We start from the raw sequence: 13,579 nt of genomic DNA on the forward strand, positions 1-13,579 counted from the left end.
GACAACATGTTATCGTATTTATAAATTTAACATCCGTATTCGATACCTTATTTACTAAAAATAGTGAACAGTATTATATTCGACATGCCAGCCCTCCGTCCATGTACAGTAGCCATGTTAGGTTGATTAAATTTCATTTCACTCTCCTTTAAAACGGTGGTCTTCTGTTACTCTAAAAATTTTAAAACTTTTTGTATGTGTTCCATAATCCATATGCAACCCATTTTAATTAGATTCATCCAAAAATCATTTGTATATTTTAAACTAAAATTCTCAAAAAAAAAGCTACTTTATAACTTCTAACAATTGTTAGTGCCTCAAATAAATTCCCAACAATCTGGAAATTTTTACTAATATTCTTCTTATATGATAGACTAATTTATAAAATTATTTTTAGCCCTAGGTTATATGATGAAAAAGTGAGTTCCTTTGTAATACTGCATTTATATGCATTTTTATCATTTCATGTGATATTCTTCTTTCAATTCAATTTGAATTCAAATAAAATTCAACTATCTCATAATTTTTATCTCGTTGATATGCTAACTTTTAACTACATTTCTGAAGAACGATGGACGAGCTGGCGCGTCTCTTGAACGGTGCAAGCAGTAGTTTTATACTAAAAATAGTAGTTAAATTGTATTTACAGTGAGATAGTTAAAAATAGTAGTTACTAGTGCTTGCACCGTTCAAGAGACACGCCAGCTCGTCCATCGTTTTTCAGAAATATAGTTAAAAGGTTAGCATGTCAACGGGATAAAAATAATGAGATAGTTGAATTTTATTTGAATTCAAATTGAATTAAAAGAAGAATATCACATAAAATAATAAAAATGCATATCAATAGAGCATTACAAAGAAACTTACTTTTTCATTATATAACCTAGAGCTAAAAATAATTCTAGAAATTAGTCTATCACATAAAAAGAATATTAGTGAATGTTTCCAGATTTTTGAGAATTTATTTGAGGCACTAATAATTGTTAGAAGTTATAAAAGTAGCTTTTTTTGAGAATTTTAGTTTAAAATATACAAAGGATTTTTGGATGAATCTAATTAAAATGGGTTACACATGGATTATGAAATACGTATAAATTTTTGTAAAATTTTTAGAGTAACAGAATATCACTGTTTTAAAGGAGAGTAGAAATAAAATTTAATCAGCGTAACATGGCTACTATTCATGAATGGAGACCTAACTGTATTTGCCACTGAGATGCTGGCACCGTTTATATTTTTGATAAATGAGATGCTAAATACAGATACTAAATTTATAAATACGATAATATGTTGCCATATTTTTAGTAAATATGATCAAGTATGTTATTTAATTTTATATTTTTGCCTTCATATTCGCTGTAATAGTATGTTCACCCCTGACTGGTCTTGTCAAAGCAATGCATACAGATTACAGTCAGATTGCAAGCTAAAATCCACTTCAGGTGAAGCCGTCCCAGAGCAAGCCAGATTAAGCCTCCTCGGTTCGCTGCATTTTGTTGCTTAAATCCAATGCAGTGTTTACAACAATTTCCAAGTTAAACAGTATAACATGACGGCTTAAACTCTACAAGTCTTGTAAAAATATCATCAACTTAAAAAAAAAAACCGCGAACTACTGTTTACAAAGCAAACAAGGCACAAGAACCAACGCACAGGATTGCCTAAAAAATAACTGGATTCCGTTGCAGAGACAGCACTTGGTCAAAGGCAAAATCTCCTTCCTTCAAATGAATACAATGCACATGTTCTATGTAACTCTTTATGTGCTCAAAGCAAGCAGAAACCCACTACAGAAGGGGATTGGCAGCACCTGGCAAGTAAAAAAAAAATAGTGAACAAGAACTTTGGTTAAACCCTACTTGTTTGATAAATCAATTTATGTATCTTCATAAGGCAGTAGAGTTACAAAATTGCCTCAAATTCTACGCATAAGGAGATCCAGTAGGATCTTCACCAATTTACATACATATCTAGAGCTCCAATCATCTATAACACCCACCGAATTAGCGTTGCTTCCTGGTATTCATTCAGCCTTTTGGATTAAATTTATTTTGCAGGTGTGGCTGCCAAAGCGCACACTGGATGGATGTTGAACTGTTACGCTTGTGTGATCTTCTACAACATAAAGGGGTCTGTCGACATCCAATCTACTCTACAAGTCATCTTTCTCCTCTTTTAGTCGGATAGCATGGATTGCAACTCCATTTTGAGCCGATTGAACACGTCCCCATCTTCCAAGGCGAGGCTCCTGATGAAACAGATATTAGTACTGAAGGGTGAAGTGTTGCAATAGTAGTGCAGTCTGCGTAAAGAATAAACATAAACTGTATATTTGCACATTGTCTGTACAGGTTAGCAAAAACAAGAACTTAAATAAAGGATACCTAGTTCATAGGCCTTTATGAAACAAGCTCACAATAAACTGAAAGCAAGTTTTTTTTTTCAATTTCACGAGATAATATTGAGAAAGTACTACAGAAAATCAGAGAAACTGCAGTACCAAGTATCTGAAGTGTAGTAACAAAGGGGAAGTATGATATACTGACCTGGCCAACACCAGCAACAATAAAACGTCCAGATTTCGCTATGGCAAGAGAATTGACAAATCCATCCTGGCCATGAGACAGTATATCAACAACAATTTGCGACCCACAGTAAGGCACAAGTACAAGGCGCAATTTTCTTTTGCATCGTTAGTACAATGAATTCAACTGAGCAAAGGGCTGTGTTTTAATTATTAATTGAAGCAAAGAAAAAACATTTGATCATGCATGGTATGGTTTGGCGCAGCTCATCAGCAGAACACACAGCAGGTGCAGTATATGTGATGAGTGAATTCCATATGAAATGTCTATGACCTGGTCTACTAGGAGGGGCTTATCACAAATCAAACAAAACTTTTGGTGTTCAGTCAGAACAAATGTTCCCGTAATTTTTCCAGAAACACCTGGAGACGATTGGATGGATTCATATAGGGTCCGTTTGTTTGCCCGCATGGCCTAGCCTGACTCGTATCCAATGAGCCAGGCTGCGTGCATGCAGTGTTATTTGTTTGGTTAGTTGTATATGTTCAGCCTAACTGAGAAGAGATTATGTTTGGTTACCCGTATGAGTATACGTTGCATGATATTGAAATAAAAAAACAAGTGTTTAACATAATATTTATTTTACATAAATACACTATATAGTACTTAATTTATCATATTAAGCATTAATTCAATTTGAAATGTTGCAGCCTAGCCCGGGACCCAGAGCCAGGCTGCAAAGTGATTTTGCATCCGCTCATCTAGGCTCTTGCTCGCGTGCAGCCATCCAAACAGCCCGGAGATGCATCCGGAGATGCGAGCCAGGGCTGGTGCAGGCTACCAAACAGCCCCATATTGTACTGTCATGGCTCCGAAATTACACCCTGTGTCTCATAGTTTGACCTGAAACGCTTTCATGGCTGCAACTGTAAATTGTCTGATCTTTCTGCTAAATGAGTGATTCCATGGCTTTCAGTGATCCAGTCAAGATGAAAGATTACGACCAAAAAGCCGGCATTGTTGAAAAGCACATTTGACAACTCGAAAATTGCCCAAGCCCACTTCCAGTGGCTGAAGCATAAAACAGCTTCAACATTGTAACCAACAGCCCCATTACAGCATACTCATTCTAACCAACAGCCCCATTACAGCATACTCATTCTAACCAACAGTCCCATTACAGCATACTTGTTAGGACGGATGAAAGTGATCTATAGGTTGCACATACACACCCACAAACAATCTTCAACTTCAAGCCCAATTAGCAAACCAAAAAAAATATGGGTTGAAATCAATGGCACCTTTTTGTGCACAGGCCAGTAGAGCACATATTTTCTATGACCCTGACTCATTTTACAAGGAAAAATTGTGCATAAAAAGTTAAGTCGTTACGCTGAGCCTAGATGGTCCCCATCCAAATAAACCTATGTTATTTATTTAAACAAGAAAAATTCCTTGAATATATGAATAAAGCACTCCAGCTCCACTGCCTACATCAACACATGTGTAAGGATTTGAGAACCACTCACTTCTTCCAAACCGTACTGTTTTTTTCCATTGGTGGCCATCCTATCCAATGGTGAGAAATATATAGCATGTACGGATTTCAGATCAAAGCAAAAAGGCCATAATTAGTGATCAAGAGGCTCGAACCAAACTTGTTGAGTTCTGTTTATGACTTGGAGTGCTAATTTACAGAGTTTGAAATATCCAACCACATTAAATGGCCTTCAACAAGGTTGTGAAATGCACATTTCACACAAACATTTAACAAATCAAAGAGAAACAACAATCAGATGATGAATATGGCTGTTTTGCTCTGGTGACCTCCTAATGCATGGTTGGATTTGCATGTAGCTCAGTTGATCACTAGATACCAACAACATTGGGCCGACTAGTTCTCAGTGTCACCGAGAGAGTTTTAAAGATACATAAGCCTGTGTTGGTCCAGATGTATCTCAACATTGGACATGACAAGCATCAGTGGAGAAAGAAGACTAGCGTTTTAGAGATATGAAAAGGAGGTGAAGGGATTTGAGTGTCCAAGGTAAATCCTTCACAGAGAGTTTTGGGGTCAATTTATATAGAAAGTGGGGTCTACACTCTCTCCCGTTTTGAAGGGATTCTTCCTCATCAAACAAATTGGATTTTTGTTGGAAAAGGGTTCAGCTAGCTCCAAAGGAGTCATGACTCAGTACATACTATTTGAGTTATGAATGTCATGATAATCACTATGCATTCTTTCACTGCATCAGGCCCAAAGCATCTGTTCCTAGGAAGTAAGATATGCCAAAAGTTCTGGTGAATGGAATTGAAGAATGATGAAAAAAAGGTGTACTTAGTGAAACCTGCCTAAGGACTACTCCCTATCCGTTTTCTATGGTGTACTTCGACCAGGCACAAAAGCCAAGGAAGTTCTAAATTTGAGGAATATGTAGGGGAAAATGACTTGAACGCCATCCATCAAGTGCTTTGGAAAGATAAGAGGTGATGGTTTGAGTGAGTGGTCATGTATAAATGCTATGAGAGAATAAAATAATTCAGGGCAAAATGAGAAACTAGCATTGAATTGCATGCATGCCTTAATTTAAAAGGCTAATATGACTTATATAATGGGTCAGGTGGAATAACCTTCTAAAACTCCCTTTTTATTTTTGCTCCCCTATTCAGATATAGTTGCCAACTCATATGAACCATAATATGGCATCTGCCAAAAAGCTAACCTGCTTGGAAGCACCCATGTGAGTACTGACCAACATACACCACATATGTGCACAAAAGTTAACTACATGCTAAGGTAATTACCCAAAGTAATAAAATAACTAACAGTAACAACTAGATTTGCTGAGGAGACGAGGAGTTGATGATACATTTGCACATTTAGAAGAATGGCAGGTTCAGATTTACACCCTACACACTGCCAACTAATCAACAACCTGAAATAACAATTACTATTTATCTGCACAGCTAGTAAAGTGCATATGCCCCTGGACATTTACAAAGCAGCGATTGGTTACCTACTATGATCAACTAAAAACTCTCAAAGGACCTAGATTGAGATAAGAAATTCCAATAATGTCTAAGTCTCAATGATAGCAAGATCCAAGTGCATTGGTCACTTATGTAAAATTGATATATTTTTCAAGGATTACAATCAGTAATGTTAATTGAGTAGCAAGTCATACCAGTTGCAAATTGAACAATGATCGAATTCCCTTAGAATCAGGTTCAATAGCCCAGAGACGAACTAAACCATTTCCTGCCCCTGATGCAGCAAGATCAGAACCTTTTCTTGCAGCAACAGCGCTGACCCATGACTGGGCTGATGACACATTTTCAGAATTATGTATTCCATTTTCTGCATAGTGAAATGAGGTATAAAACAATAAATATGGATTCCACAAATGCAAGGAACAAATAGTAGTGCAGCCATGATGAGGATTGGTACTTAAACTGATATCATCTTAATGGCAATTGAAGAGAAAAAGGGTGAAAAGAAAACAGATCCAAATGCAATGAATAGAAAAACTTTGCAAAAATTAAAGGAACTATTTCTCAAATGGCATCTTACCATTAGGTAACTCCTGATCATCATTGCCAATTGAATTAAGATTAGTACACGATATTGGATGAGCATTCCTTATTATGTGAGTAGGCTTTTTCCTCATTATACTCCAAAGCTCAATGCTTCCATCATCAGATCCAGACAAAAATTCCTTGTCATCAATAAAGCAGCAGCACTCCAAAGATGCAGCAGCAGGAGCACGGAACACTAACTGCGACTCTTCTGGAATCTGTCCATGGACAGAGAGAGGTTTCAATTATCAGGGACTCAGGGTAAACTGCAGCATCTGCCACATGACTCACATCACACCCCAATAAATGATAAATAATTACTTAAGGGATGCTAATGAAAACGTAGTGTGCCCTACATTAGAGGTCTGCATCATACACACACAAGGCACAGCTTGACATTCCTCTGATGTGCTGCCAACACAATGCAATGCATGCACCCAGTTAGGAAAACAAGAAAACTTAACAAACAGTGAGAATTTATGAAAATAATCAGGAACTCGGCAACTGCAGCATTTATGCCAACAAATTAATATTTCTTTATAGATAACTCCTTCCAGTTCATCAGAAGAAAATATTCTGTTTAACGGTACAGCTGGGTAACAAACAAGTATATGCTTAGGTACAACAATTACCTTCCAAAGATGCATTGTACGGTCCCGTGCTACAGTCAGAAGTCTATCTTTACTAAGTGCATCCATTGTCAAGATTTCATTCTGATGCCCGTATAGGCAGTTCATATATGTTCTGTCTTCTGCATTCCACTGCATTATTGAACGATCAAAAGAACCAGAGAATAACTCGGAAGAGTCCAGCCCAAAAGCAAGACATGATATCAGTCCTCGATGGCCGCTAAATGCCTGCCAAAAAAAAAAAAGGGATAGGCAGTTACAATGCTGAATGGGGTAAGAAACCCAATAAGTAGCTCAGCTTAAATATAAGTGCGATTCTGTGATATTACAGAGTTCTCTTATTAGAATTTATTTAGTGTATATTTCATGAAAATTACGAGTCGCTAAAGCATTTGATGTTTTTTGTTCAGATCAAATAATACATTCTAACTTGGAAGAATTTGTATCTGGTTTTGCTTGACCATATTTGATTCATGATTAACATTGAACATGCATTACTCTTTGCCTAAACAATATTGTGGATACTAGAGAAGCAGCAGCAGTTTCTGAGAACTGCCCAGAGAGAACTAGAAACAACAAGACATTCATCAATATTGATGCTTAACGCAACAAGGAGATGTTGCATGGTGCATGCAGCATATATATAACTTTTAGGTTTTCTTGACTAATCAAACCATACTGCCATCTCAACTATTTCTCAAAATTGCAAAGTACAATTCTTAAATCATGTATGGACTACCTGTATGTGCTCCCGTGACCGAACATCCCATAAATGTATATGACGGTCCAAGCCACCACTTGCCAAATAGCGACCATCTGAACTGACAGCTAAAGCTAGCACTTGCTTGCTTCTTTTAGCTGATAGAGGTGGTTTAGCGTGATGAGAAACCAATACATTTTCACTTGGCCACAAATACTTCTCACTTTTCCCAGTTTCAACATCCCAACGCACAATGACTCCATCTTTTGATGCTGAAAACCCCTTATCACTATCTGTGGATAAAGCAACGGCAGTAACAGGTTGCCGGTGCTTCACAAGAACCTTAAAGCCATCCTTGGGGCCTAGTGGTAATACCCTGCATTGATTTTGCAAAGTTTAGTCATTTCCACAAGCCCAAACTCGAAGTTTTTATTATGAGATGCACAAATAGAAGTCTAGTGCTGAATTTAAATTGACATGGCATTCTTTTTATTACGTTGTTTAGTAAAAGATTACAGAATGCATGACAGATTCAATTAAAAGATCATCACAGTTTTAAATACTGGAGACCATAGCCATATTCCAGTTCAGATAATTGATTGAATACTGACAACGTCAGCACCTTCTAGTTTCATGTTTAAATTAAATGCATCTCCAAGCAGTCAAAACATACATATCCTTTTAACCAAATTTTGGTATGTTTTCAACATCCTAGTACCCAAAGAGATCCCACAATGGATTAGATATGACTTAACAGAGTAAATGTATAGGTAACAAAGGGAAAACCAACAGTGAGCACAAGAAGGGGGGAGGTGAACCCTAAGTTCCTTCCTCTCCATTCAAACAGAATCATGCCAACCAACTTCCTCATTTCGTAAATAAGCATACAGTATGCGACATCCACTTAAGGCTGGGTACACATGCAAGCATAAAAAAAAACATTTTGGAAACATGCTGGATCTAGGCTGGTAACTGGTAACCAGGATATTACTTGCTGGTTTCAATATCTTTCCAGTTGTCCTAAGTTATTGTATATGAAGATGAGTGTAAACTATCATATACAAAAAATCCTATCCGTATACAAATCCCCTAAGATTTCCTAGATTCTCGGAGCATACGATTGTATCTGAGAAAGGCGTTCGTGGACGTATGGAAAATGCCCGCGGGTTCCAGAATATCCCTTAAACAAGAAAGTCTATTTCTAAGTTTAAGGATGACAGAATCCTATTCCTACTCGGAAAGGAGTCCAGAGGCCACATGATGATATATATATGCCCTGTAGAGGACGGATCCATTAAATCCATTCAAACATGCAGGAGCTCTGAACCCTCGAGCCTTCTGTAACGTAGATTTGTATTAGCATCTCTTCTTGACTACTCGCAAGGGAGCCCTTCGACTAGGTTTAGGTCTATCTAGGCTAGCTATGCACCCCCTTGTAAACAGTCTCAGAGATTAATACAAGACCAACAGAACGTAGAGCTATTATTCTAAGGAATGTCTGAATTTGTATAAAATCTTGTGTGTGATGTGTGATTCGTCTACTCGAAGCATCTCCTACTCTTTCTACAAGTTCGTAAAATCGGCGATTCACCAATCGTCAACAGCTGACGTCGTTCGTGGGGATCATGAACGATGACGATGAATCTTCCCCACACACTCGAGGTACGGAATTGTACTTTGATGTATTGCTAATGCTCAAAAGCTCAGGGGCTAGGGCAACCCTCCTCCCCGAGCGGAGAACGCATGCTATATGTTTTGCATATTGACTTTCCGGTTACGAACAACACGACCGAGTACAAAGGCTTGCTCGCCCTTTGAGTAGCTCCTACACTCAGCATCCACTGTCCCTTTCGTGAATTGAGATTCATATCTAGTGGTAAAACGGGTTGGCAAGAAGTATTAAACCTCATATAAGACCATGGCAGCTTACTTTAAGGGGGTGAGGAATCTAGAAAAGAAATTCATCAGACTCAAAAGACAATTGTCTTGCCGATAGTCTTGCCCGACTCGCCACCTCACGACCTCCGAGACATCCGGGGTCTTTATAGAAATACTCTCGAAGTCGTCCGTAACATTGCAAGATGTCACAGCCAAAAGAGTGGTAGTTTACGAGACCTATAACCAACTCGGAAACTCACTAGGAATTGACGCCCCACAAGGTGTCGTGGGGGAACTCGTAACTCCGCTCGAGTACGAAGATACGTGGATGGATTCAATCCACAAGTTGCTTCAGGATTGAATTGTTCCCGAGGATGAGGCACTATCCGAGCAGATTTCTTATAAGGCGAGGATGTATACCCTGGACAACGGCATCCTCTATCTCAGAGGCACCCATGGAGTGCTCATGACATGCATATCTCAGAAGCAGGATAGCAAACTACTCGAAGAAATCCATGGAGGGGTGTACAAAGCTCACGCTTCCTTCTGAATCCTGGTCAAAAAGGTTTTCAGACAAGATTTCTACTGGCCTATGGTTCTCCATGATCCGAGTGAAATGGTAAAAATATTCATCATGTGCCAGTTTCACAGCAGACGCGTGTCACACATCCATCAGCCCGCTTGAGCTCTACAGACGATCCCTGTGTCATAGCCTTTCGCGACTTGGGGTCTAGATATTCTGGGGTCCCTTCTCAGCAGCGCCCAGGGCTTCAAGTTCTTTTTTGTCTCCATCGGTACCTTTACTAAGAAAGGATTCAATTGCTGATACGATCAGTCGAATATCAAATCCCTTCGGAGCTACTACGACCAAGGCATCCATCAATGAACCCTCCAAACTAGGAACTTGGTTCTATGACGTGTTCAGAACCAACGTAACGGCAACAAGCTATCCCCGAAGTGTCTCTACACAGTGATCGATTCTACTCGCTCTGGGTCTCTTAGCAGTGAAACATGGATGAGTCTTCAATGACTCTTGGAACATCAACCAACTTCAAAAAATTTATGTGTAAGTACTAAGAGTAGGTTTACACTAGTAAAAGTTCATATTTCTCGTAAGGCCACTTGAATCTCTTTGTGTTCTTTTTTGTCCTCCCTAAACGAAACGTCTGACACACGTAAGATGGATACACCGGCGACAAGCCGCAATCTGGGTATCTTTACCTATCGTGCGCACCTGGATAAGCCCGGATAAGGCCACACGTGAATCAACTTCAAGAAACAAGAGTTTCTACGACCAGATGAGAAGTATGAGCGTTCAATTCTTCTCTTACCTCGACCGGCTGATTTATAATGGCCGGTCAGCAGTTTTTATCTTATTATCTTTGACTGCTTATATGAGTTTTGTTCCTAGATAACCAATCAGGGCTAGATAAATACAATATACCAAGAGCTAACGACAACATTTTGTATGTGTGCCAAAGCGACTTCCTTCGCGTGGAAACGATGTTCTAAGTTACAATCTCGTGGGATGTAACAAAGGTTCCTTATCGCATCTTCAAGTGTCTGGGAGCTACGACGTCTCCCACTCACGTTGGACCTAGGGCTGACCCAATTAAGCTTCCCGAATAGTAACGAAATCATCCTACCCTACGCAGAGGAGGAAGCAAGTAGCACTAAGCATGTTAGGTTGTCGATATCGAGTTCCCAAAAAGTCTCACCGTTTTCATTTACATTCTTTTTTGTTTTTTTACTAACAAAAGAATAAGTTTCTGTTCTCAAGCACAGGTTATAGAAGAAAGCCTAAGGATGCTCAGCGATTCTCTGACTAACCACTGCAACGGTTCCGAGTACTGCTCAGAGCTATGTCTTCTGTGCCAAAATCTCATCGCATTTGATGCTCGAGATCTCTTCCGACGGATGCGGGAGCTATTGGCATGGAATCCAAAAAAACTGGCGCACGATCTCGACAAATGCGCTCAGTTTCCATACACCATCGCTATCTTTTGCCCGAAAAGGAAGAAAGGTTTTTTCATCACTACCCGAAATCTTCCCCGCGACAATTCAAATTTCGAACATCCCACTGTGTAGAGCTAAATTTTCCCCAACCTTCTTGGTATATCGAGAAGTTGGGACGATACTTATCGGTTAACCCGGATTTCCTACTCGAAAGAGGTCCTTGCCCGGAGGCTCATGGAGCTACCCGACGAAGACCTAAAATCTTGACTAGATGACACAGGAACACCCAGATGCCCAAGTAGATGTGCATCATACTCGGAGACCCGAGTTCTCAATCGGAGAAACAACCTGTTGAGACATTTTTCTCAGTCGGGCTAAGTTTCTTGATCCGTCACAGTCTTGTTTCACGTACTAATAGGGGGTTTGATGATGAGTAGTATAAAACTACCATATACAAATATCCTATCCATATATGAATCCCCTAGGGTTTACTGGATTCTCAGAGCATATGATTTCATCCGAGAAAAGAATCCCTAGACGTATGGAAACTAGCCGCAGGTTCCAAAATATCTCATAAATAAGAAAGCCTATCCTTAAGTTTAAGGATGACAAAATCCTACTCCTACTCGGAAAGGAGTCCAGAGGCCACACGATGAACCCTCGAGCCTTCTGTAACGTAGATCTGTATTAGCATCTCTTCTCAACTACTTGCAAGGGAGCCCTCTGACTAGTTTAAATCTATCTCGGCTAGCTAAACACCCTCTTATAAACAGTCTTAGAGATTAATACAAGACCAATATAACATGGGGCTATTATCCTAAAAGAGGCTTGAACCTGTATAAAATCCTATGTATATTGTGTGATTCGTCTACAAATTCGTAAGATCGGCAGTTCACTGATAGTCGACAATATTTGTTCCTTATTCTATAAGCATTAGCATCAAGATTAATATGAAAGTGCCTCTTTATGATTAGTATCGCATATACATGTCCAAACCAGAAGGGCGGGTGACCAGCCTTTTTTTAATCCCTGGGCGTGTATGTGATTCCCTTCAGGTTACCGAAATGTGGCGGCAATTGTGTTCCTATTCTTATCACCTGATTTGCAACCCCCTCCTCCCCGAACCCCAACGAAGGGTTGAAATGGGATTTGCTTTAATAGCTAAAGTCCAACTTCTACTCCAATTACACCCTGAGCTAAATGATGCCCCTTCCTCCACGTTTTAAATTACGAACTGCTGTTACATGCAATCCCCAAATGAATTACTCATTGTCATGGAGCATGTCTAGGTACTAAACTGGTATCAACATAGAAACAGAGACAGCCTATAGACCACCATTGTGGAGAAAACTCGGGGCGTGGGGGGATGTTGCTGACCTTGCGGCGAGATCCCTCCGCTTCCTACCACTCTCCTCGAGCTGCTTCCTCTGCAGGATCTCCGCCACCCGCCTGTCCCCGTCGTACTCGTTCTCGTTCTCGTCCTCGTCCTCGTCCTCCGCCCCCTTATTCGCGGCCTCCGTCACCCTCTTCAGCCACTCCTTCGCCATCCGTATCTTCTTCTCCCCCACTGTCTCCTCCTCCTTACCTCCCTCCTCCCCATCCTCATCGACGCCGCCGCCAAGCACCGCCACGCCGTCATCATCGCTGTCCTCGCTCTCGATGTCCTCGTCGCGGCCACTGCGGCGGCGCTTGGGCTCGGACTCGAAGAAGGGGTCCTCGTCCCCGCCCCCGCCGCGGCGGGAGCCCGCGCGGGGCTTGGAGCGCGAGGCCCGCTTGCGGGGGCGCGGCGCCATGGTCGCTAGTGAGGAGAGCGCGTGCTAGGGTTAGGGTTTCGGGGCAGGGCGAAGCGGTGTTTCGCCGCGGGCAGAGGGCCGAAGGCGGCGGCGGCTTAGCTCGAGAGTTTGGGAAGCGGGGAAGGAAAGAAGCAGCGGGCGCGGAGGGCGAAGGTTTAAGAGGAACGGGTGTTGGAGACGAGCAGGGCTCAACCGATCCGCGGCGCCTACTTGCGGTTTGGTTAGGTTTTGGGTCAGATGGGCCTACCTGGACTTCGAAATGGGCTTGAATGGGGTTTTACAATGTACTTCTTTTGATTATTATACAGTCGCATTTTTAATTTTGATTAGCTAAGTGTCAGTGTGTTGTAATAAAAATATAAATATTAGATATAGTAATATTAAGCACAAATTCAATGTATTGAGATGTAGATGCACCATGAGAGTATCGCCGAATAAATACGTCTGGAGCGATGATATAGTTTGATTTCATATAGGATCCTAAAGATGACACGGGAACCAATCTTTGTGTGAGATCATGTG

The 13,579-nt window shown here is 40.5% G+C and overlaps 1 protein-coding gene across 2 annotated transcripts; it reads right to left on the minus strand.

The window, feature by feature from the left end:
• Window positions 1-1,843: 1,843 nt before the first annotated feature.
• On the minus strand, window positions 1,844-13,221 carry LOC133912935 (U3 snoRNP-associated protein-like YAOH). 2 transcript variants are annotated; one of them, XR_009908929.1, is made up of 8 exons: window positions 12,642-13,221; window positions 7,470-7,806; window positions 6,734-6,958; window positions 6,097-6,319; window positions 5,711-5,883; window positions 5,157-5,248; window positions 2,547-2,612; window positions 2,185-2,248 (listed from the first exon to the last, which is right to left on the minus strand). XR_009908929.1 is itself a non-coding variant. In XM_062355919.1 (7 exons), the coding sequence occupies exons 1-7, from the start codon at window positions 13,055-13,057 to the stop codon at window positions 2,153-2,155; spliced, it is 1,536 nt and encodes a 511-aa protein (XP_062211903.1). In that variant the 5' UTR covers window positions 13,058-13,221; the 3' UTR covers window positions 1,844-2,152. The 2 variants fall into 2 exon arrangements, 1 of the variants encoding a protein (XP_062211903.1); XM_062355919.1 differs by lacking the exon at window positions 5,157-5,248 and having other exon boundaries at window positions 1,844-2,248.
• Between the last annotated feature and the right edge of the window lie 358 nt (window positions 13,222-13,579).

The sequence above is a fragment of the Phragmites australis genome, chromosome 3 (assembly GCF_958298935.1).
Source record: "Phragmites australis chromosome 3, lpPhrAust1.1, whole genome shotgun sequence".
NCBI classification, from domain to species: Eukaryota; Viridiplantae; Streptophyta; class Magnoliopsida; order Poales; family Poaceae; genus Phragmites; species Phragmites australis.